Here is a 20,982-nt window from a genome sequence, read left to right as displayed (position 1 = left end):
CATGGGAGTCCAGTTTTACCATGGGAGTCCAGTTCACCATGGGAGTCCAGTTTTACCATGGAATGTTCAGTTTTACCATGGGAGTCCAGTTTCATCATGGTAGGTCAAGTTTTACCATGGCAAGACCAGTTTACCATGGAATGTTCAGTTTTACCATGGTAAGTCCAATTTTACCATGGGAGTCAAGTTTTACCATGGAAGTCCAGTTTTACGATGGGAGTCCATTTGGGAGTCCAGTTTTACCATGGGAGTCCAGTTTACCATGGGAGGCCAGTTTTACCATGGTAAGCCCAGTTTTACCATGGGAGTCCAGTTTCATCATGGTAAGTCCAGTTTTACCATGGGAGTCCAGTTTTACCATGGGAGTCCAGTTCACCATGGGAGTCCAGTTTTACCATGGAATGTTCAGTTTTACCATGGTAAGTCCAATTTTACCATGGGAGTCCAGTTTTACCATGGTAAGCCCAGTTTTACCATGGGAGTCCAGTTTCATCATGGTAGGTAAAGTTTTACCATGGCAAGACCAGTTTACCATGGAATGTTCAGTTTTACCATGGTAAGTCCAATTTTACCATGGGAGTCAAGTTTTACCATGGAAGTCTAGTTTTACCATGGGAGTCCAGTTGGGAGTCCAGTTTTACCATGGGAGTCCAGTTTACCATGGGAGTCCAGTTTTACCATGGGAGTCCAGTTTACCATGGGAGTCCAGTTTCATCATGGTAGGTCAAGTTTTACCATGGCAAGAACAGTTTACCATGGAATGTTCAGTTTTACTATGGTAAGTCCAATTTTACCATGGGAGTCCAGTTTTACAATGGAAGTCCAGTTTTACCATGGGAGTCCAGTTGGGAGTCCAGTTTTACCATGGGAGTCCAGTTTACCATGGGAGTCCAGTTTTACCATGGTAAGCCCAGTTTTACCATGGGAGTCCAGTTTCATCATGGTAGGTCAAGTTTTACCATGGGAGTCCAGTTTTACCATGGGAGTCCAGTTTTACCATGGGAGTCCAGTTGGGAGTCCAGTTTTACCATGGGAGTCCAGTTTACCATGGAAGTCCAGTTTTACCATGGTAAGCCCAGTTTTACCATGGGAGTCCAGTTTCATCATGGTAGGTCAAGTTTTACCATGGCAAGACCAGTTTACCATGGAATGTTCAGTTTTACTATGGTAAGTCCAATTTTACCATGGGAGTCCAGTTTACCATGGAAGTCCAGTTTTACCATGGGAGTCCAATTCACCATGGGAGTCCAGTTTTACCATGGGAGTCCAGTTCACCATGGGAGTCCAGTTTTACCATGGAATGTTCAGTTTTACCATGGTAAGTCCAATTTTACCATGGGAGTCCAGTTTTACCATGGGAGTCAAGTTTTACCATGGTAAGCCCAGTTTTAGCATGGGAGTCCAGTTTCATCATGGTAGGTCAAGTTTTACCATGGCAAGACCAGTTTACCATGGAATGTTCAGTTTTACCATGGTAAGTTCAATTTTACCATGGGAGTCAAGTTTTACTATGGTAAGCCCAGTTTTACCATGGTAAGCCCAGTTTTACCATGGGAGTCCAGTTTTACCATGGAAGTCCAGTTTTACCATGGTAAGCCCAGTTTTACCATGGGAGTCCAGTTCACCATGGGAGTCCAGTTCACCATGGGAGTCCAGTTTACCATGGGAGTCCAGTTTTACCATGGTAAGACCAGTTTTACCATGGGAGTCCAGTTTTTCCATGGGAAGTCAAGTTTTACCATGGGGAGTTCAGTGTTACCATGGGAGTCCAGCTTTACCATGGTAAGTCCAGTTTTACCAAGGTAAGTCCAGTTTTACCATGGGAGTCGAGACTTACCATGGTAAGTTCAGTTTAACGCCCCCGCCATGTATTCAAAGCCAATCCCTGAGCAAGATGTCGCGCCCTTCCTCGTCGCGTCACGTTCGGGTGGGTGGAGATGAGCTGGGTGGGAGGAGCTGCCAGGTGGGCTCTGCTGATTGGTGGAGACGGTGGAGAGGGGGCAGGGTCTCGTTGCTTCCACGGGGAGAGAGGAAAGAGGGAGCGCGCGAGAGGAGAGGGCGAACGGAGAGCGAAGGGAGAGCGCAGAGAGAGAAGGGAGAGCGCAGAGAGAGAAGGGAGAGCGAAGGGAGAGCGCAGAGAGAGAGCGCGAAGGGAGAGCGCAGAGAGAGGAGGGAGAGCGAAGAGAGAGAGAAGGGAGAGCGAAGGGAGAGCGCAGAGAGCGAAGGGAGAGCTCAGAGAGAAGAGAGAGCGAAGGGAGAGCGCAGAGAGAAGGGAGAGAGCGAGAAGGGAGAGCGCAGAGAGAGAGAGCGAGAGGAAGACCGACGAGGTGCAAGGAGGCAGTCGTGAGGTGAAGGAGAAAGGAGCAAGATGATGATGAGGGGAGGAGGGAGCGTGAGGGGTTGGCTGGCCTGCCTGTGCGTGTGGCCGCCACTTCTGGCCTGCGCGCATTTGACGTGCGACAGTAGCTGCAACAAGGTAACACGCATAAATAATTCACGTAATCATTACAGTAATAATTATTGACACTTGTTGTAGTTGCTGTTGCTGCTGCTGCTGCTGTTGTTGTGCTGGGGGATACGGGATTTGATCGACGCACGAGTCAGGGTACTGTGAGGGGTGGAGATGTGTTTTTATTTTCGGCGGGTATTTAAACAATCGCTGTGATTATAACGCTATTATCAAACCTGTAAAGCCGCCACCGGCATTGTTGCTGGACTGTAATGTTTTTGTTTGTTAAAAATGAAATCCACCCAAGCCGTATAAGAGATGCGTAACACCGTGGTTATAACAGTGGCAGGTTGCGTGTTGATGAGGTCAAGAGTAGGCACCCCCCATCCACTCACCCCTCGCCTGTCACAGCTCCAGTGGTGGTGGGGTAAAGAGTGGGCACCCCCCCATCCACTCACCACTTGTCTCAGCTACAGTGGTGGTGGGGTAAAGAGTGGGCACCCACCACTCACCACTTGCCACAGCTACAGTGGTGGTGGGGTCAAGAGTGGGCACTCACCACTCACCCCTTGCCACAGCTACAGTGGTGGTGAGGTCAAGAGTGGGCACCCCCCATCCACTCACCCCTCGCCTGTCACAGCTCCAGTGGTGGTGGGGTAAAGAGTGGGCACCCACCACTCACCACTTGCCTCAGCTACAGTGGTGGTGAGGTCAAGAGTGGGCACCCCCCATCCACTCACCCACCCCTTGCCACAGCTACAGTGGTGGTGAGGTAACGAGTGGGCACTCACCACTCACCCCTTGCCACAGCTACAGTGGTGGTGAGGTAACGAGTGGGCACTCACCACTCACCACTTGCCACAGCTACAGTGATGGTGGGGTCAAGAGTGGGCACCTACCCCACTCACCCACCACTTGCTACAGTGGTAGTGTGGTAATTTATTTGAAGACGTCTGGCCCAGCGTGGAATTCTTACAACGTGACAGATGGGGGGGGGGGGGGGCTTTGGGGGGCCCTCATCCAGCAGTGGAGTGATCATGGCAGATTATGGAAAAACATACAGTATATAATAGGTTGGTGATTTTGGGCAATGGTCCTTTGTTATTAACTTAATTCGCAGCCTTTATAAATCCTTACTGCCAAATGGAGGTCGTGTGATTTGTTCGACCATACAGTACTGGTCAGCGCTGGTTGCGGGGCTTCGGGGAGGCCAGGGCCGGTTGAAATTTAGCCGTGGTCCGGATTTGAACTCTGGAAGCCCGTGCTTATTAATTACTGCGCCAATGCCTCTGCGAACCCTTTCCACTGCTCCTATCATCAGGAAATGTTGCTATAGAGTACTGTATAACTGTGGCGTGGTTTTTGGTATTTGTGCACTACTGCCAATACAGTTACCCTACCCGCCTGTTACATCAGCCTTGAGATTGGCAAATGTTTGCCTGAGTTCCACGACCAAAATGCAGATGTTAGCAAAAAGGATCGATGATCTCTCTGTAAAGTGGGGACTGAGAAGATTTTTCAGACCCAAGGTGACCAATTGTGAATTGGCACCATCGAACATATTCAGATGTTTGGTCAAATGACGACTTTATCTCTCTATAAGGTAGACTTTAAAAGCAAAAAAACTAGTGGCGGTGGGGGTTTGAAAAAGCCTTTAAGGAAGGGTGCAAACTGGCGTGGATACCGTGCAGGAGAAGTTTCCAATGTGCTCGGGGAACGTTTACACAACAAAACACCAATGCACAACATGAAACAAATGCCTTTTTTTTGTATCCAGGTATGATGACTAGGGGCATGGACGGACATGTGAGCTCTCAGTGCATTATGGCCTCAGTAAGCTTTGTTGTGGGTTTTTTTTTGGGGGGGGGGTGGGGGCTGCAAATGTGAGAACCTAGTGGTCTTGATTGGGGGGGTTGCTGTCATTCCAAAAATGTTGAGAACCACTGCTTTCAAATATAATTTGTAACCAAGTTGAGCAGTTGTATGTTGGTTCCATGATCCAACACTGAATCCGGATCGTGGACCAAAATGGATACTTTAAAGGATCATCAGACCAAAGTCGGGGGGGGGGGGGAGCTTCTTCAGAAACTTTGGAAACTGGGGGAAGCTCCCCAGCACGTGTAGCGAAATGTCAGACATCGCGTCGAAACAGTACACGGCACAACTGAGAACACACCGGCGAGCTATACAGCAACAAGGTGTCAACAAACCTCTTCAGTAAAATAGTGGTAGTGCTTAGCGTTCGAAAAATGCTGTGGAACCTTTAAGTGGGGGTGGGCAGTGTATATTGCAAGAGCCATTTGTTGTTAATGTTTAACATTTGCTTTCATAAAAAAAATATATACTGGGCACAAAATAAACAAATATTAACTTTGTATTTTTCCCACTGACTGGGATATCAACGTTAATCTTTTTTTTGCCAAATTTTGTTTTATCAGTCATCTCATTTCTTAATTTCTCCTGGTCAGAAGCACGCTTTTTGACCTTCCCATATGTTGAGGATGAAATATATATTTTAAATGTCGTGTAACATGTAACATTTGTATGTATAATTGTAAATATTAACTCTTCTGTTTATCCGCTAAGATCAATAACGTTCTTATTAATCATAAACTTGTGTTTATATCCAGTAAGGGTTTTACTTTACTTTGTGCAGCACGCATATGAAGAAGCAAAATTCTCGTTTTATGAAAACTCAAATTCTACAACAGCTTGCTTGATATGTCTTAACAATAATGGTGTGTTTACTGTGGGTATTTGTGCACTAAATTAATTTACATCAGTCTTGTCTTGGCAATATTACCTCGATCATCATCATTAAGCTCTGTGTCCAGGCACCACATCAGCCATCGACCAGAGCAGAAATTTATACCACCCGAGGTAGCAAAACTTTAGTAATATCAATGTAATTATACAGCTAATGAAAGTCAATTACTTGATAATTCTACTCATTTCAAATGCTTCCCACATATAACTCACTATTATTGGTCACATAAAGAAATGTGAACCACTGCACTGATATCACCTCGGTTGTACCTACTGGTAAAATATCTGGTTTGGGCTCATGGACTAACATGATGATGCTTTGGTTAGAAGAAAACTTACCTCCTCTCTTTGCCTCCATTTCTCCACAGTCCTTTGCCCTCTTTTCCAAAGTAAACCGATCTTCGACGAGGTGAAATATCGGAATGAGATTTACGGACTATATGCCACGTCAAAATAATGAGGCTTGCCTTAACCTACAGAAAAATATTGCACTACCGTTGTCTTTTACACCTTCATGTGTAAGGAAACTGACGCGAGTTGGATATGCCTTGAGTGCTTCCCACCTTGTAATACGTATGGATTGTCTTTTTTAAACTTCGCCATATGTTGTGTTGTATGTCAGACGAACACGTCACCATTAATATTTATGTTACGACTTCATTTGGGCATGACTGTGCATGTCAATATATACGTGAATAAAAATGAAATATGAATGTTAGTTAAAAGTATGATTTTGTTTAACCAGGTTAGTGAGCTCAAGGAGACCAGGATAGTCTAATTTACAAGAGTAAAATCTGGGTCATCAAAATGAGTGAAGCAAATCAAATACATTCAAGGTGCTGAAACCTAAAATTAAAGATCACTCATAATTTTGTTATATTATTGTTTGAAACAGAAATATTATGTAATCTTTCTCCTTTGTGTCATTTTTTTGTAGCAATTACATTTGTGTTGTGAAATTTAGAGATTGTAGGAGGAGCATGGATTAGAGAACTTCCACAGGTCAAATTACACCATTAAAACTGTAAAGAAAAATAAGCGCGCTTGGGGGAAGGACACTTTACTAAAAGGGTTGGTGGCCAATAGGCAAGAAAAGCAACTGAGAAGGGGGGAAAGTGCCAGAGAGGATGTCCACTCATCCTAATCTGCATCCCCCTACCCTTCTACCCCGGTGTGTGTGTGTCCACAATTTGTATTGTGCCAGTGATCTCCTGTGACATGCCACAGCTACGGTCGTGGTGGGGTAAAAGGTGGGCACTCCCGCGTCTTCGAAGACATCTAGCCCAGCGTGAAATCCTCACAACGTGACACATGGTGGTGACTTTGGGAGGCCGTCTTCCAACAGTGGAGCGACCATGGCTGATAGGAATATATTTATAATAGGTTTATGATTCGGGCAATGGTCCTTTGTTATTAACTTCATTCACATAACTTGTCATTCTTATTACTAAATAGAGGTTGATGGCCGATAGGCAAGAAAAACTACTGGGGAAGGGAAAGCTTCAGAGAGGATGTCCACGAGTCCTAATCTTCATCCCTACCCTCTTCCCCTGGTGTGTGTATTCTCATTTTGTATTGTGCCAGTGATCTCCTGTGGCATACTAGTCACTACCAATGAGGAACCTTTCAATGGTTCCTGCATGTGAAACATTATGCAACTGACCAATTTTGTGATTTTTTTAATTGTAGCATTTCTCTTAGTAACTAGTTTTTATGTTTACGTGAATTGCTCTGTTATGCAGATTTCTTCCTAGGGAGATGGAGCGATGAAATTAACTCGTGCGCAGGAGGAATGTTACATTGCGAGGTCTCGGGAGCTGATGGCCACTCTGGGAAGCTGTCATCCAGCAGTGGATTCACCATTGCTGATGATTATGACACATACATACGTGGCTGATGATTGTGATCCTGATTATAAGTAAAATTATCCGTATTTTTTTTACCACCAGCTGAGCGGAGTGCTCGATGACTGCTCCTGCGACGTTGAAAGCATCGACGAATTCAACAACTACAAGCTCTTCCCCAAGCTGTGGAATCTGCTGGAGAAGGACTACTTCCGCTACTACAGGGTCAGTTTTTTTTTAATCATCTCCAAACAGCAATATTACACATTGCCCCTTGTGTTTTCTATCACTTTCAATATATACGCTGGTTCTCCATTACATAAAGGTTTGCGCATTTCTCCTTTTGTGTTTTGGGATATGTACGGCGTGCCCTTGAAATGACGCAAACAGATGTACCGTGTCCCACATGTAACGCACGTGTATTTTTTAGAGGACCGCAAATGAATGTAAAAATATAGAAACTTGTCAAGTTTGCATTCTGCGTGAAAAAGCGATGCCGACTTGTTAGCTTTTCAGAAACGTTGCGCGACCAAGACAGTCCCAGTTTCGTACAGTGCTCTGTGGTGTATGGTAACGGGTGTAGCTTCGGCTCGTGCGTCCCAGAATTGCCTTGTATGCTTTTTACCTCCGTTTCATGTACCTGCATAACATTTGTTATGGTAACAAATAAATTACCAATCTACAACTCATTACTAATCATAACCAATGACTGATTACTAATCGATTATATAATTACATTACCCCCCCCCTCCGCCTCTAATCACTGCACCTGATGAGTTAAGTGATGACGTCACCCTGCTGCTCTATATAAAACCGGGAGCAAGCGAGGGCTTTACCATTCTGGCGAATTGCCCGATGATGCTGGAAGTATTTACCAGCGAAACGTCGTACTCAAACTGTAAATGTGGATTAACTCTTCAACACACCGGTGGGCTGAAGTAGTGAATTATTTGTCTTTTGTCAACGTGACACTTTTTTTGCTGATTGGCCGTGTCGGGTGGTGGAGGGTTATGACACATTTATAAATAAACGCGATCTAACCCAAAAACCTTTATTATGAAATATATGTGTATAAATGAACATTACCAAGCTGTAAATTTGGCGACATTTGGCCTTCGTGGAAATAATAAGGGTTTTTGTTAAGAAGACTGATCTGCCAGGGCACCTCACTCCGCCCCCCCACCTCCAGTATTTCCGAGGACATGATGAAGAAGTTGACTTAGCACGTGCGAGAGTGCCCACGTATTCCCCCATCTCATCGTGTGGAAGGCTTTTCAACGCTGGCTTCAGAATAAACAATGCCGGTGCTTGTTAACGCAAAGTCATTCAGCGTTGTTGTGGAGAGTGTTAATTAGCAAAGTAAATAATGCCTTCCTTCCCATGCTCCTCCCCTCAGGTAAAGAAATACGTACTGTTTACACATCCACAATGACGCTTAATGATACATCTCTTTTGATTGAAAGCTTTCGTGACAGCAGGGATTCATATTCTTGGTTCTTTCAGTAAAGTCAAGTAGAAGGGAATCAATAAAATAATAAAAATATAAAACAATAAAATTATCACGATATTTCGATTGCAACACAAGCAATCATCATCAGGTGTGAAAAGCACAACACAATTTTCTTGTTGTGGTTTTCACACCTGATGATAATTGCTTTTGTTGCAGTCGAAACGTCGTGATAATTTTATTGTATTATATTTGTATTATTTTATTGTTTCCCTTCTATGTGACTTTACCGAAAGAACCAAGAATAAGATACATCTCTTTGTTATGTAATATATAGTTACCCGTCAAACGAGACCCATTTCTCACAGAAAAGGGTCATTTTCTCGGAAACATTTGGCAGCTCGTCAGCCTTAGTTTAAGTGAGCCCATATCTGCTGATGAGACACTGAATGTCGAAACCGGTCCAGAGTTTACATGTATTGAAGCAATGCTGACTGCTAAGATGTTGGGATATCTAAAAGAGAAATACTTCTGTTGTGGGCCCTTACGAACGCTTGCACTGCGCAGACTGCCAATTTGTAAAGCCGTGGGGGCGGAAATCATCGCACTCTGCCGCACTCGACATGGAGTTGATGGTGAAAATGTTTGTCCTCCTGTTTGTCCAGGTCAACCTCAAGAGGCCGTGCCCCTTCTGGCACGATGACAGCCACTGTTCGATCCAGGATTGCCACGTGAAGTCGTGCAAGCCGGTACATTTATTTGTGTTTTTTTTATTACAATGCAACACAATTTGCATTCAAAGAGCGTCCGGTAAATGCAACCGCATCTCAAGAGGCTGCACGGAAACAGTGGTCATGTTTATTATTTTCGAGAGCGCAGTAGTCGGTCAAAGGCAGTTGGGGAAAAAAAAAAGGTTTTGAGCCTGGATTTGAACGGAAGTAGGGAGTGTCAACAGCATGGATGTATGGGGGAATAGAGTTCCAGGCTGAGTGCAGCAGTGGAGAATGAACGACGTTCCACCGGGTAAAGTTTGACTGAGGCGTAGAGTAAGATGAGAAGGGAATGGAGGTAAGAGAGTACGTGGGGGAGAGTATGGTGTAATGAGAGGGGAGAGGTAGGAGAGTGCATTGAATGTAGCCTTGCCGCATGAGTTGACCACACAGTGGGAATTGTTCCAGGATGTTTTCCAAGCCAGATGGCTTGACGCACAGTCACTCAATTCAATCGGAACCCAGTGATCTGAGGTCCGCTTCCCGACCATGGCTCGCATCGATAGCAAGTAAATAATCTGAATCAGTTTTCGGTTACCCTTTCATGAATACTCATTGACCATTGTGCCGAAGTATTGTCAAACAAACCTCAGCACGGGGAGGCTTTCATCCAGCAGTGGATTGACAAAATGCTGTCAATAGTTTTTTTTCTATATCCGAATTGGAAAAAAATATCTGAAATGCTCAACTTTGCTCGGTGCGACATGAAAACATTGCTAAAATATAACGGGGTTTTTTTATTTTCTACATCTGTATCAAGGGGCGGCTACGTGTTTTCACGTAGTGTTTCTGGCACTTAACGTGATTTCGTTTTGTTTAAATTGCAGAGCGAGGTTCCGTCCGGAATTAAGGGAGGAGAGCACAACAAGGTGAGCGGGTCCTAGTGTCATGTCTGACAAGTTATTGTGCAAAGGCGATCGTCACTACGTACGTCTCTTCATTTGGAGCAAATTTATCAAAACGTTGGCCAGAGTTTGGCGATTATCCAACGTCAAATACGTGGGGTCCTTCGTCCGTTCCAATGATGTTACCCAACCATGTGTGCGGGCCGCATGCCGTCATCTTGTGCCTCTGATTAAGCGTGGTTATTCATTTTCACCCAGTAGTGGACGCAGAATGGCTCGTCTAATTTGCATGTATGTCGAACGTCTTTCGCACCGTACGTAGCCAACTGTGATAATTGGAGGTGCGGGGGGGGGGGACAAACCAAATCAGCTGGCATATTTTTGCACATGACAGCTCCATTTTAATGGCTTTGTCGGGTGGTGTAGAGGGTTATAGTTAAAATATTTTCATTATACCGACACGGTCTAACTCCAACCCAAAATAAACCAATTATGAATCATAATATTGGTCTGGAAAGCCTGTGTGTAAAATTAACAGGTGTGTAAAGTTTCAACGTAGGAATTTTCAGCTTTTCCTCAAAGCCCCATTAACTAACCACGTTTCTTGAAATATCCCACTTACACGGTATTACCAGTGGTTTGTTTTCCTGCCATAAGCAGAACAATTTAATGGCATCTCATCTTGTGCGCTATTGAGTCCGCATGCGGATTTAAACGTCCAGTTTATGTGCGTCACACTTTTGCAGCTTAAACAAAATAAAAAAATATTCTTCAACAAATTGCATCCCCCATGATGGTCATTTACCATCCTTGCTTTTGTGCGTTTTTTAATTTTTCCTTTGAACAAGTTTTTCAATTTTAAGTTTCATTTATTTGGTATAGCCCCGTGAGCCATTCGGCTCTTGAATCGGGTGCAACCACAATAAACAAAAAACAAAAACAAGAACAAGAAAACATCTTAAAGTGACTATGTGACTGTGCAAACAGAAAATCCAGGAAAAAAACCGCAAAATATTCCTGAAAAAGCACCGTACAACGCTGTGTGCAAAAAAATCCCAGTGGAATGCAAGTCAAACAACAACAACCACAAGACATCTTAGATTAAGGCCATCAGTCTAACTCCGTACTACAACAAACAAACATGGCCAAACCAAAACACTTTTTGAAATCACCAAAATAAAGCCATAAATGCAATGTAACGGTGATCATAGGGCCTTACAGAATTTTTAAGAATAAACTACATTAATAACATGTAGCACCAAACCATAGAGCCATAGCTGGCTGCATGAGTCACTCCACAACAAGGTGCTTCATTTCAGCCAGAACAATTAACTTGGCACGCCACATTCTTCCGTCATTGCGGCAGGGTGTGTGCGGGTGTGCAAGAAAATTGTGAATAGTTCTCATAGGGTAATAGTGATATAGGATTATGGACAGTCATACCTTATACTCGAGTGGCATTGACTTACATGGATAATGCCTACTCCAAGCCAGCTACAATATCGCGTGAAATTTGTATGTCCTAAGTTGTACATTTGTTGTTTTCCATTGACTAACGGAAAAAAAAATCAGTGAGCTGAGAAATAATTAATTGAGACAAAATTATATCTACATCCATTGTGGAGAGTTGAGGCAACCACTCAAGGTACCACACAAGCTCTAGCTCACATGCATGCATTTTCACGCTCGGGCACTTATACCCACACGCACTTGTTTCCACTGACTGTGGTGATACGCAGCACATCATCGTCATCATCCATGATCAAATCAGTGCTGGATGAAGGCCTCCCTCTGTCAAAGTTGTCACCATCTCCCCCAGTTTTGTGTACTGGAGTTGAGAAACACAGTCCATACATCATCTTTGGGCACTTGTAATCTGAGTTCATACCATGTAAGATTCGTCACACTGACCAGCCCCTTCCAATTTGCAGAGACACAATGTGTGACCTAGCCGATGGTTGTCACCCTATCGCTGTGTGCAGTACCTGGAGGACATTAACGTTTGGGCCAAGGAGCAGCAGGAGTGCGAAGAGGCGCGAAAACTGGGAGCCATCGACAACACCATCAGGCACGCTCCACTCGCGTTGTTTAGGCAACGGGGTCACAATTTGGGCATTGATAGCTCGCTGAGGTGTTCTCGGGTTGTTCCATCATCACCATCTGGGATCTCTCGAGGTCGAGTTTTTGAAGGTCTGGGTTTGTGCGTACGCAGGTGGCTGATAAGGTAAATCCTGGAACCACGTATCTTGTTAGTGGCAGCTTGGGTTGTTACAATGTTCTTTGGTTCTTTCGGTAAAGTCACGTAGAATGAGAATAAAATAATAAATTGATAAAATAAAATAACTCAATAATATTCTCACGTGACTTTACCGAAAGAACCAAAGAAGATGAATCCTTGCAGTCACGAAAGCTTTAAATCGAAATTTGTTACAATGTGTTGTTTGGCACGATGTCCAACGTTTCGCTGCATGGGGCAGCTCGCATTCTTCCTCGATTATGTAAAGTTGCCACATGGAGCTGGTGTTCCTGAAAAGGCTTCTAGCACTTGGAGCGAAACGTCGGGCATCGCACCGAACAATATGTTGCAACACGAAAATGCATCGGAAAGCCTTGCAACGCTACCGCAAAAAAACCTACATCGTAGTGTTAATGGCTTGGTTTCAAATATATATACACATTTGGGGGTGAAGTCTTTTTTTTTTGTCCACGCAAGAGATAATTTAATGATTCGTATGCTCAGAGATTCGATGAAATAGTCACGATAAAATTTCGTGAATATTCTCTGTCTCGTTTTTGCTATCCTGTTTTTTTCACGTCTGCCCAATTTGTACAGTTTCATTCTCTCCCGTTCCTGTGACACGAACGTTGGCTTAGAACTAATTTGCGTGTAATTTGCATGCATTGTAAACAATGTCACCTAATTTTCACGCGTAACACTCGATGAGTGTGTCAAGCGAAGTCTTGATTAATGGTTGTTAATTTGGACCGCTACACGCCTGTTAATGGAGTGTTTATTTTAATGTGTGGACAAGGTGTCATTTGTAACTGTAGAAGAGCTTATTTATTGTACTTTATATAAAAAAAATAAAAACGGGACACTGATAAATAGCGAACCTACAGGTGAGATATGTTTGTACGTGAATTGGTGAACGTATCTGTGAGACTTTCACCACTTGTGCAAACCGTACATTAGCATCAAGGCCTCTCCGTAATAAAAGCCTATTTGCTAAGCAAATACAATTTTACCTTTTAACTAAAGCCGTGTCGTTGTAAAATGGATGAGCTACTCTGTCTACAGGAAAGTTACCCATACGGATGCTTACCTGAAACCGGATTCCCACCACCATCCATCCCAGAAGAATTCCCTAATCAAGACTCTGCACCATAGAGCCCAATGCATATCCGACCAGGAACACATTGCCAGTGAACTCAAGCACGTACACCAAGCTCTTAAGGCTAATGGTTACTCCGACTACACAATCCGCAAAGCTATCACTCCAACCATGAAGAAGGACCCTCTTGAGGAGCCATTCAAAACCATCACTTTACCCTACATTGCGGGGATCACAAAAAAGATCTCCAAAATCTTGAATAAACACATGATCCAGGTCCGATTTAACATATAAATATTCTTAGCTCTTTCGGTAAAGTCACGTTGAAGGGAAACAATAAAATAATAAAATATATAAACACAATAAAAATTCTCACGACGTTTCGACCATAACACAAACGGTCGTCATGAGGTGTGTCGGTCCGCATTAATTAATTTATTTTTAAACGGTGTATTTATTTATAAAAAAAAACGTCAGCACCACGCGCAGCGATTTGGCAGTTTATTTAGAAGGACTAGTCCATCTATGTTCTGAAAAGAGGAGGGGGGAGACGAAAAATTAGTCCTTCTAAATAAACTGCCAAATCGCTGTGCGTGGCGCCGTCATATTTATTTTGTGCACATAAATACGCCGTTTGAAAAAAAATAAATTAATGCAAACCGACACACCTGATGACGACCGTTTGTGTTATGGTCGAAACGTCGTGAGAATTTTTATTGTTTTATATATATATTATTATTTTATTGTTTCCCTTCAACGTGACTTTACCGAAAGAGCTAAGAATATGAATTACTGCAGTCACGAAAGCTTTAAATCAAAACATTACATAAAATCCGTGATCTGGTTCCGTGTGTAAAAGATGTGCTTCCAGACATACAGTACCCTGGCGTCTACAAACTAAGTTGCCTCTGTGGTAGTAGTTACATTGGAGAAACCAAACGACATGTCTGGGACCGCATCCGTGAACACAAAGCAGACCTAAAACACGGTTGGACCAACACCTCGGCCGTGGCAGATCACTGTTATAATTCAGTAGGCTCACATGACATTGACTTCTCCAAGACAGAGGTTCTCTGCAAGCCATCTGGCTACCATGAGAGATTCGTTAATTAGGCTATCCACATATACAAACACAGACAATTTCAACCGAGAAGATGGATTCTGGCTTAGTAATAATTGGAAGGATTTGATAAACCATTTCGGGTCTTAATTGATTGTTAACGCTTACGGTGGCTTTCAGACCACATCCATTATTTTCGTCTCCCCCCTCCTCTTTTCAGAACATAGATGGACTCGTCCATCTGAATAAATGCCAAATCGCTCTCTGTGGTGCTAACGTTAAAAAAAACCCGCCACTTTTTTCAAATTTTCTTGCTGTGGTTTTCACACCTGATGATTGTTGCTTGTGTTGCAGTCAACGTCGTGAGAATTGTATTGTTTTATATTTTTATTATTTTATTGTTTCCCTTCTACGTGACTTTACCGAAAGAACCAAGAATATACTTTATAACCATGTTAAGACCCTACTGAGATGACCGGTATGATGGATATTAGTATTTATAGCAAAGCAAGTCAAGGTCAGTTTGTCAACACAACAATTAGCTTGAATTTTGTTGTCCTGTCACGAATCTAATCCATTATTTTCCATTGCAGTGAGCATGATATCTCCTGATTATATATATATTTTCTCTCCCATATCTATGTTCTGCTCGTGTATTGGAGTTGCTTTTTAAATAATGTCGATTTTATATTTTTTTGTGATATTCAACCCCTTTTGATTTCCACAGCGACCAAAGCAAAGTGGCCTTCATCGACTGGGCAAGATATGATGATTCTCTGGATAACTTTTGTGAGATTGATGGCAAGTGGATCACACCACACGCTCTCACACAATACAACAAACTCATGCAAATATAACATTCTACTTATGTTGCTTCCTCTGTAATTTTCGGCTAATGCTGACCCCAACTTAAGCAGGACACCTTTGAAAAAAAGAGCTTCCTAGCCCATCGGTTTCTTCAATCTCCAATTAAATGTTTGTGTCCAAGTATGTTTGCGCCAGTACGTTTGTTGTTGTACCCAGTCTGGTACAAGCGCCGTGGTGACATCACCGCCACTTAGTGGCGAAAGGGCAGATGTTATTATTGTTGTTGTTGTGCAGGCACTGCAGCTGGTTATGGCCTGCATTTCATCGTGGTTTTTTGGCTTTGACCAATGTCTTTGTAGTCAAGGATAACGGTAAAGTGGGAGTTGTTTGACCGTGCTTCCTCATGCTTGCTGCATGCAGGTTGGTGAAGTTTTGGAGGGTGGGGAAGGTTTATTTATCATTCGCCCCTCGGGTGGTGACGTGGCCTCACGGTGGCGCGTTCCGCCGCTCGTTAAGAGGTTCACGGTTCCAATCCAGCGGCCGCCCTGGTTATCGCTGACGGTGTAATAACTGTAAAAATGTTTCAAAGTGGACATTAGCTCCCCTTGACTTACTGCACTATAGTTGGGCCATTTGCCAAATTTGCTAAATTACCCGCAAATTACACAATTTGGGATTATACACAGCAATTACCCCCCCCCCCACTGTCAGACATGTCCTAGGTCGCTCTTACAAATGAGACTATCCTGGTCTCTTTGAGTTCTCACCTGGTAAGTTTAATAAATGTATCTTGAAACGATAAAAAAATAATGTGATACGTGGCTATTAACACTTACGATTTGTTAAGGACTTGGGATAATAAACTGATGATGTATATCATCATACCACCTTATTCCCTGCTGAAAAAAAATAAAAATAAATAAATAACTCCAAGTTCAAATATTAAATGCATGTGGTTTTTTGTCCATTTGTACCACGTCTTGAGATGTGGTCGCCTTTTTATTGCATATAAAATATAAAAATGTGCTTTCATAATTTTTTCGTGATATATGAAAGTAAAGTAACAGGTGCTGGGCAGGACACATCGCTGGAAGGGGCGATGACTGATCGTTGAGACTAACTATGGAATGGTAGCTAAAGGAGAGAGGACACGTCCTTTAGAGTACATCCACCGCAGGAGACGGAGCATCGAAATCGGATCGTGCGCATGAGCCAGACGGATTGTTCTGTCGCAAGACCATGACAGATGGTGACGGCTTGGGGGAGGGGGGGTGGAGGAATGTCTTCATCCAGCAGTGGATAGAAAATAACTGACGACGAGGTGATGTGCTGCGACCTTTTTCAGACGAGACTTCGCCCGACATGGAGTACGTTGACCTGCGGTTGAACCCTGAGCGCTACACTGGCTACAAGGGCCCGTCTGCGTGGCGCATCTGGAACTGCATTTACGAGGAAAACTGCTTCAAGTGAGAACGAGCATTCGTGCCACCTCGTGCCGTGCCATCCAGGAGCCCCATCGTGGCTCCACGTTTTAGGGCTTTGACGATGGTTGGTTCCAGGTTCTGTTTTGTTCTTGCGTACGGCAGCAAATATGTCAGCATCAAGGTCTGCTCGCCACGACGAGACGGCTGCAGGAGAGAGAGTTTGCGTAGTTTTTTCTGTTCCTCCTCCTCCGTCGTTCAAGGAGCGCAGACTACAGTGGTTAACGATGTTGTCCACAGTTTAGATTGCATGGCCACAGCCGCACACTGCCTCTGGTCGGTGCCTTTAATAATACAAATTATTAAGGAGATCTGTGCATCGGCCTGTTGATGTTCTGATGGTACACCATCAGCCGCATCATGATTCAAGGTTAACCTGTCCTTTAAATTCTGAAACGACGATCCAATATAAACAAATCGGACCCATTTATTATGGAATGGGATATATAGATTTCCGTATCGTTCGCCTTCAACAGACATGAAGTGACGTCGCAACGCAGTTTATGTGAGAGCCGTAAGGTTCAATTACGATTTTTGCATCTGGTACAAAATTAGCACAATTTTAGGAGAAAGTTGTGTTTATATTCGGCACTCGCCCTGTTTAAAACCAGACAATTTGATCAAAGGGTTATTGCCCAAAAACTCTGGAGACTTATCACAGCAAAAAGTACTTAACGGCAACTATGCAAACATGTTTTGCCCTGACAGCCACCTTCCGGCATCCACACAGCCAATTAAATACTTCTGAAGGCAAACGCGTGTTGCAACGCGTGACATACTCCAGTCTGCATTGTACAAATGTTTGCCAATATCGGAATGTTGCAAATGCGTTTTTTGTTGTTTGTGCAGGCCTCGCTCGGTGTACAGGCCACTGAATCCACTGATGCCACCCAATCGCGGTGAGTACTTTTTTTCACTTGGTGGATATTACCCGTGTTGTGAAAAAAATATATGTATATGCGAATGTCAGGGAATGTTCTTGCGTCCCGCAGTATATTCATTAACACTACCACCTCCATCAAATCTCGGTGGACAGCTCGCACCGCTAATTGGCAACTGCAAAACGTGAATAATTTTAAGAAAATATTAATGTTGGCCACTATTCAGCTGCTGCTAATGCTTAAACAAAATAACTTTATATTTTTACAAAATACAGCTGGTTTATTATTGTTGTCATCATCATGATTTGAGCTTGCTTGTTTCAATATTTAGCCGTATGTTTAAAAAAAAAATATTGTCTCGTGTGATAATAAAAATAAGAATGCCATTTATTTATCCAGGAAAGCCTCAATGAGTCTCAAGACTCATGAGGGGGAGGAGGGTCTTGCATTAGGTTACTTGACCAGATCCTTTCTTTTTCAAGAAGGAATGTTTTGCATGCAGATTGAACCGGATTACCCAGAGAAACCCCACAACAAACGAGAGTATGACTCTCAAAGTTGCACACAGATGGGTTCATGAACCCACTTTCCTCTCCTGCCACCTTTTGACCCTGTGGGTTTTAGGAGTTGTAAAGTTCCAGGCTCCAAAGCACCGGATTCCAGGAATGGCATGGCACCATCACATCTGACCCAATATTTGATATCAGATATTTGTTTATATCTGCGTTAATTGCATTTTTTTTACATTGTTGCTTCCACTGAATGGTTTGTGTTGTTCTTTTCAATTATTTTGTTTGTTGCTTTTGTGTTTGGTCCGAGGTCTTTTCAAAATAGACTTTGGTCTCAGTGGGGCTCTCAACCCATGCAAAAAGTCAATCGACAGTTAATTGTGGCACAGACGGCAAGGATCACACTTATAAAAATACCTCTGTAATGTGGAGTGTAAACCGTTGGTGAGCCATCAATAAAAAATATGATGCCATGAACAAGGGCCATTGCCTGAGTGGCAACTGTTACCGTATTCTCCAGATAATAAAACCCACTTTTTGCCATCGTGCGAAAGAAAAGTTGGAGGTTGCATCTCATCATCCAGTAGGAGTGTGTATGTGTGGCCAGATTTGTATAACTTTATTGAGTGAGTATTATAATTCAGCACATATGCGTGCATGTGTGTATGTGTGTGAGAGACCATGGGGGAGCGATAGTGTAGCAGTTAGCGCGCTGTGCTACGAACCCGGCGACTCAAGTTCGATTTTCGCTCACGGCCAACACAAGTGACGATTATCTGAACCAATCCTGGGACTTCCCTAGGTCGACTCGACCTCAAATTATTACCTAGTGCGGTGTGTAAACATCGCCACGAGGGAGACAAAGGCGGTCGGGCGTGGTGCTGGCCACCAACCCCCTCGTGTACCGTTCCGGCCTTTATAGGTGCTCGCTAACAGCACTTGCCCCAACAGTCCGTTAAGGGTATAAGGGGGAATCTTTGTTTGACCATTTTGGTATCACTTTATTGACAAAGAATTAAGGTATAGTTTTTCTTTTGGGACAATGTTATTGCCAAACGCATTGAATGATCGTTTTATGTCGTATTAACTTTTTATACAAAGTTGTTAAATGCCTGCTGCCTGTTTATTTCCCCAGGTGAAGATGACGGTAAGGGTCTAACTGTGGGTGGTAAATATTGCATGTGCAAGGCAAAAAAAAAAAACTAACACTTGTGGTATCTGCATGCGCTCGCTGTAGCTGACTCGGCTTCCGTGCAATTAATTCCCCGTCGTAGACAAAACGTTCACATTCACCGTCTTAACATCGTGCCACTTGGTAAACTTAATGGGTAATATCACTGAACGCCGATGAAATAGTTGCCCGATTTGTTTGAGCATAGCACAATAAATCGAGCAAATTGTTTCCATAAAAAAGAATATGGGCCATCCAGGAATCTAGTTCGTCAGTTAACGCTACGAAATCTATGCGAGGCTCGACCGGGGGACAAATGGAGATCCCACCCACGGGCCCTCCCCGTCAGCCCCGTCTACTTCTGCATTGCCACGCACACTCCGAACTGCTAGCCCAGCCTACAGTGGACTTGCTGTTTCTGACGTTGGCCCAGCCTATTGCTCTCACAGTCCCTGCCCACTCCTCTGCCAGCCCTGGCCCTCTCGGCGTATCACGAGTTGGGCGTGAGGCCGGAAAAATTTCAGACCGGGGCAAGATTCTGATTCGCAAAGGGTTTAAGAGGGGGACACCGAGGATAGCCTTTTGTCAACCTGGGACAGTCCGGGGCCAATCCGGGACATCTGGGTAGCTTTGCTTGACACGAGCCCCTCCCTTCAATCGTTGACCTAAGCACGAACCGAACTTTGCCAGCTGCTGCTTTTGCATTGCCTCCTTGAATTGTTTTGTCGTCGGTGTTTGAGCGTGTTGTACGGTTAACCACTAATGCTCTAGTTCAGCCCTAGAAAAAAATGCTTCATCGTGAGACGTAGGCGCACAGTCGGTGCATTAGCCCTGTCGGTAACCCAACTCTGCAGTGTAACCTTCCTCTGCTTTCGAGATCAGGTGAGATTGGGGTGCACTTCTGGTGATTTGGCTCGGGCAGCGTAGATGGATGTAATTGCAGAAGCAGCCATCGTTCATCTTATTAACGCATTGTGGCAGTTTTAAACGGAAACGGATTACACTTTCCCCTCCCCTGTAAATGCGTGAAGTTTAGTTTTTAAGCAGAAAACGTTTAAAATGTATTCAAGGTGAGAAGGTTTTTAAGGTAAAATATTTTTTCCGAGGGCTGTACTAGGTTTATTGCTTCAATCAGTGAAACGACTAATGCACGTATTTACTACTCTGCTCTGTCGGATCTGTTTCTGTATTTGTATTTTTGTACCTTTCCACTCCCTTGGCACCCCTTCATACATTATGGGATACCACAACGGCCAGCAGAAGGCTCCGTTAAAAGCCAGCAGCACAGCTATTTTGTCACTCATCATGAGAAAAGTGTGTCCACCAAGTGCTCTGTGTCGCTCTGCACGCAGGAGTAATAAACTCTATATCAGGGGTGGGGGAACCTACAGCCCATAGGCCAGACACGGCCCACAACTTAATTTCATATGACCCATAATCCCATGACACGTACTGCTATGAAATTGCCTGCAAGCTATATTTATCTGTCACTGCAAGCATCTCAGTCACACTAATACTAGAGATATATATTTTATAACTTGAAACACTTTATAATATTAGCACTTTCATTCTCACCTGCGCTCAACCTCAGGGTCATCACCGTTGTGTAGTGGTCAGAGC

General features: G+C 43.7%; 1 protein-coding gene across 4 annotated transcripts in view; it reads left to right on the top strand.

The window, feature by feature from the left end:
• The window catches only part of ERO1B (endoplasmic reticulum oxidoreductase 1 beta), a 103,665-nt gene that overhangs the window by 62,744 nt on the left and 19,939 nt on the right, over window positions 1-20,982 (top strand). The window contains exons 1-9 of one of the 4 annotated variants that reach the window (XM_076051980.1): window positions 2,011-2,476; window positions 7,165-7,284; window positions 9,172-9,255; window positions 10,104-10,145; window positions 12,104-12,189; window positions 15,241-15,314; window positions 16,666-16,786; window positions 17,651-17,700; window positions 19,327-19,359. In XM_076051980.1, the coding sequence (XP_075908095.1) occupies window positions 2,369-2,476; window positions 7,165-7,284; window positions 9,172-9,255; window positions 10,104-10,145; window positions 12,104-12,189; window positions 15,241-15,314; window positions 16,666-16,786; window positions 17,651-17,700; window positions 19,327-19,359 (718 nt within the window). In that variant the 5' untranslated portion in view covers window positions 2,011-2,368. Of the gene's footprint in view, window positions 1-2,010; window positions 2,477-7,164; window positions 7,285-9,171; window positions 9,256-10,103; window positions 10,146-12,103; window positions 12,190-15,240; window positions 15,315-16,665; window positions 16,787-17,650; window positions 17,701-19,326; window positions 19,360-20,982 lie in introns of those variants that run through there. The other 3 variants (XM_076051977.1, XM_076051978.1, XM_076051979.1) reach the window with 3 other exon arrangements.

The sequence above is a fragment of the Petromyzon marinus genome, chromosome 53, assembly GCF_048934315.1.
Source record: "Petromyzon marinus isolate PM22_M1 ecotype Great Lakes invasive population chromosome 53, UKy_Petmar_22M1.pri1.0, whole genome shotgun sequence".
Classification (NCBI taxonomy): Eukaryota; Metazoa; Chordata; class Hyperoartia; order Petromyzontiformes; family Petromyzontidae; genus Petromyzon; species Petromyzon marinus.
Note: the sequence above shows the minus strand (reverse complement) of the source record. Positions and strands in the feature narration are given on the sequence as shown.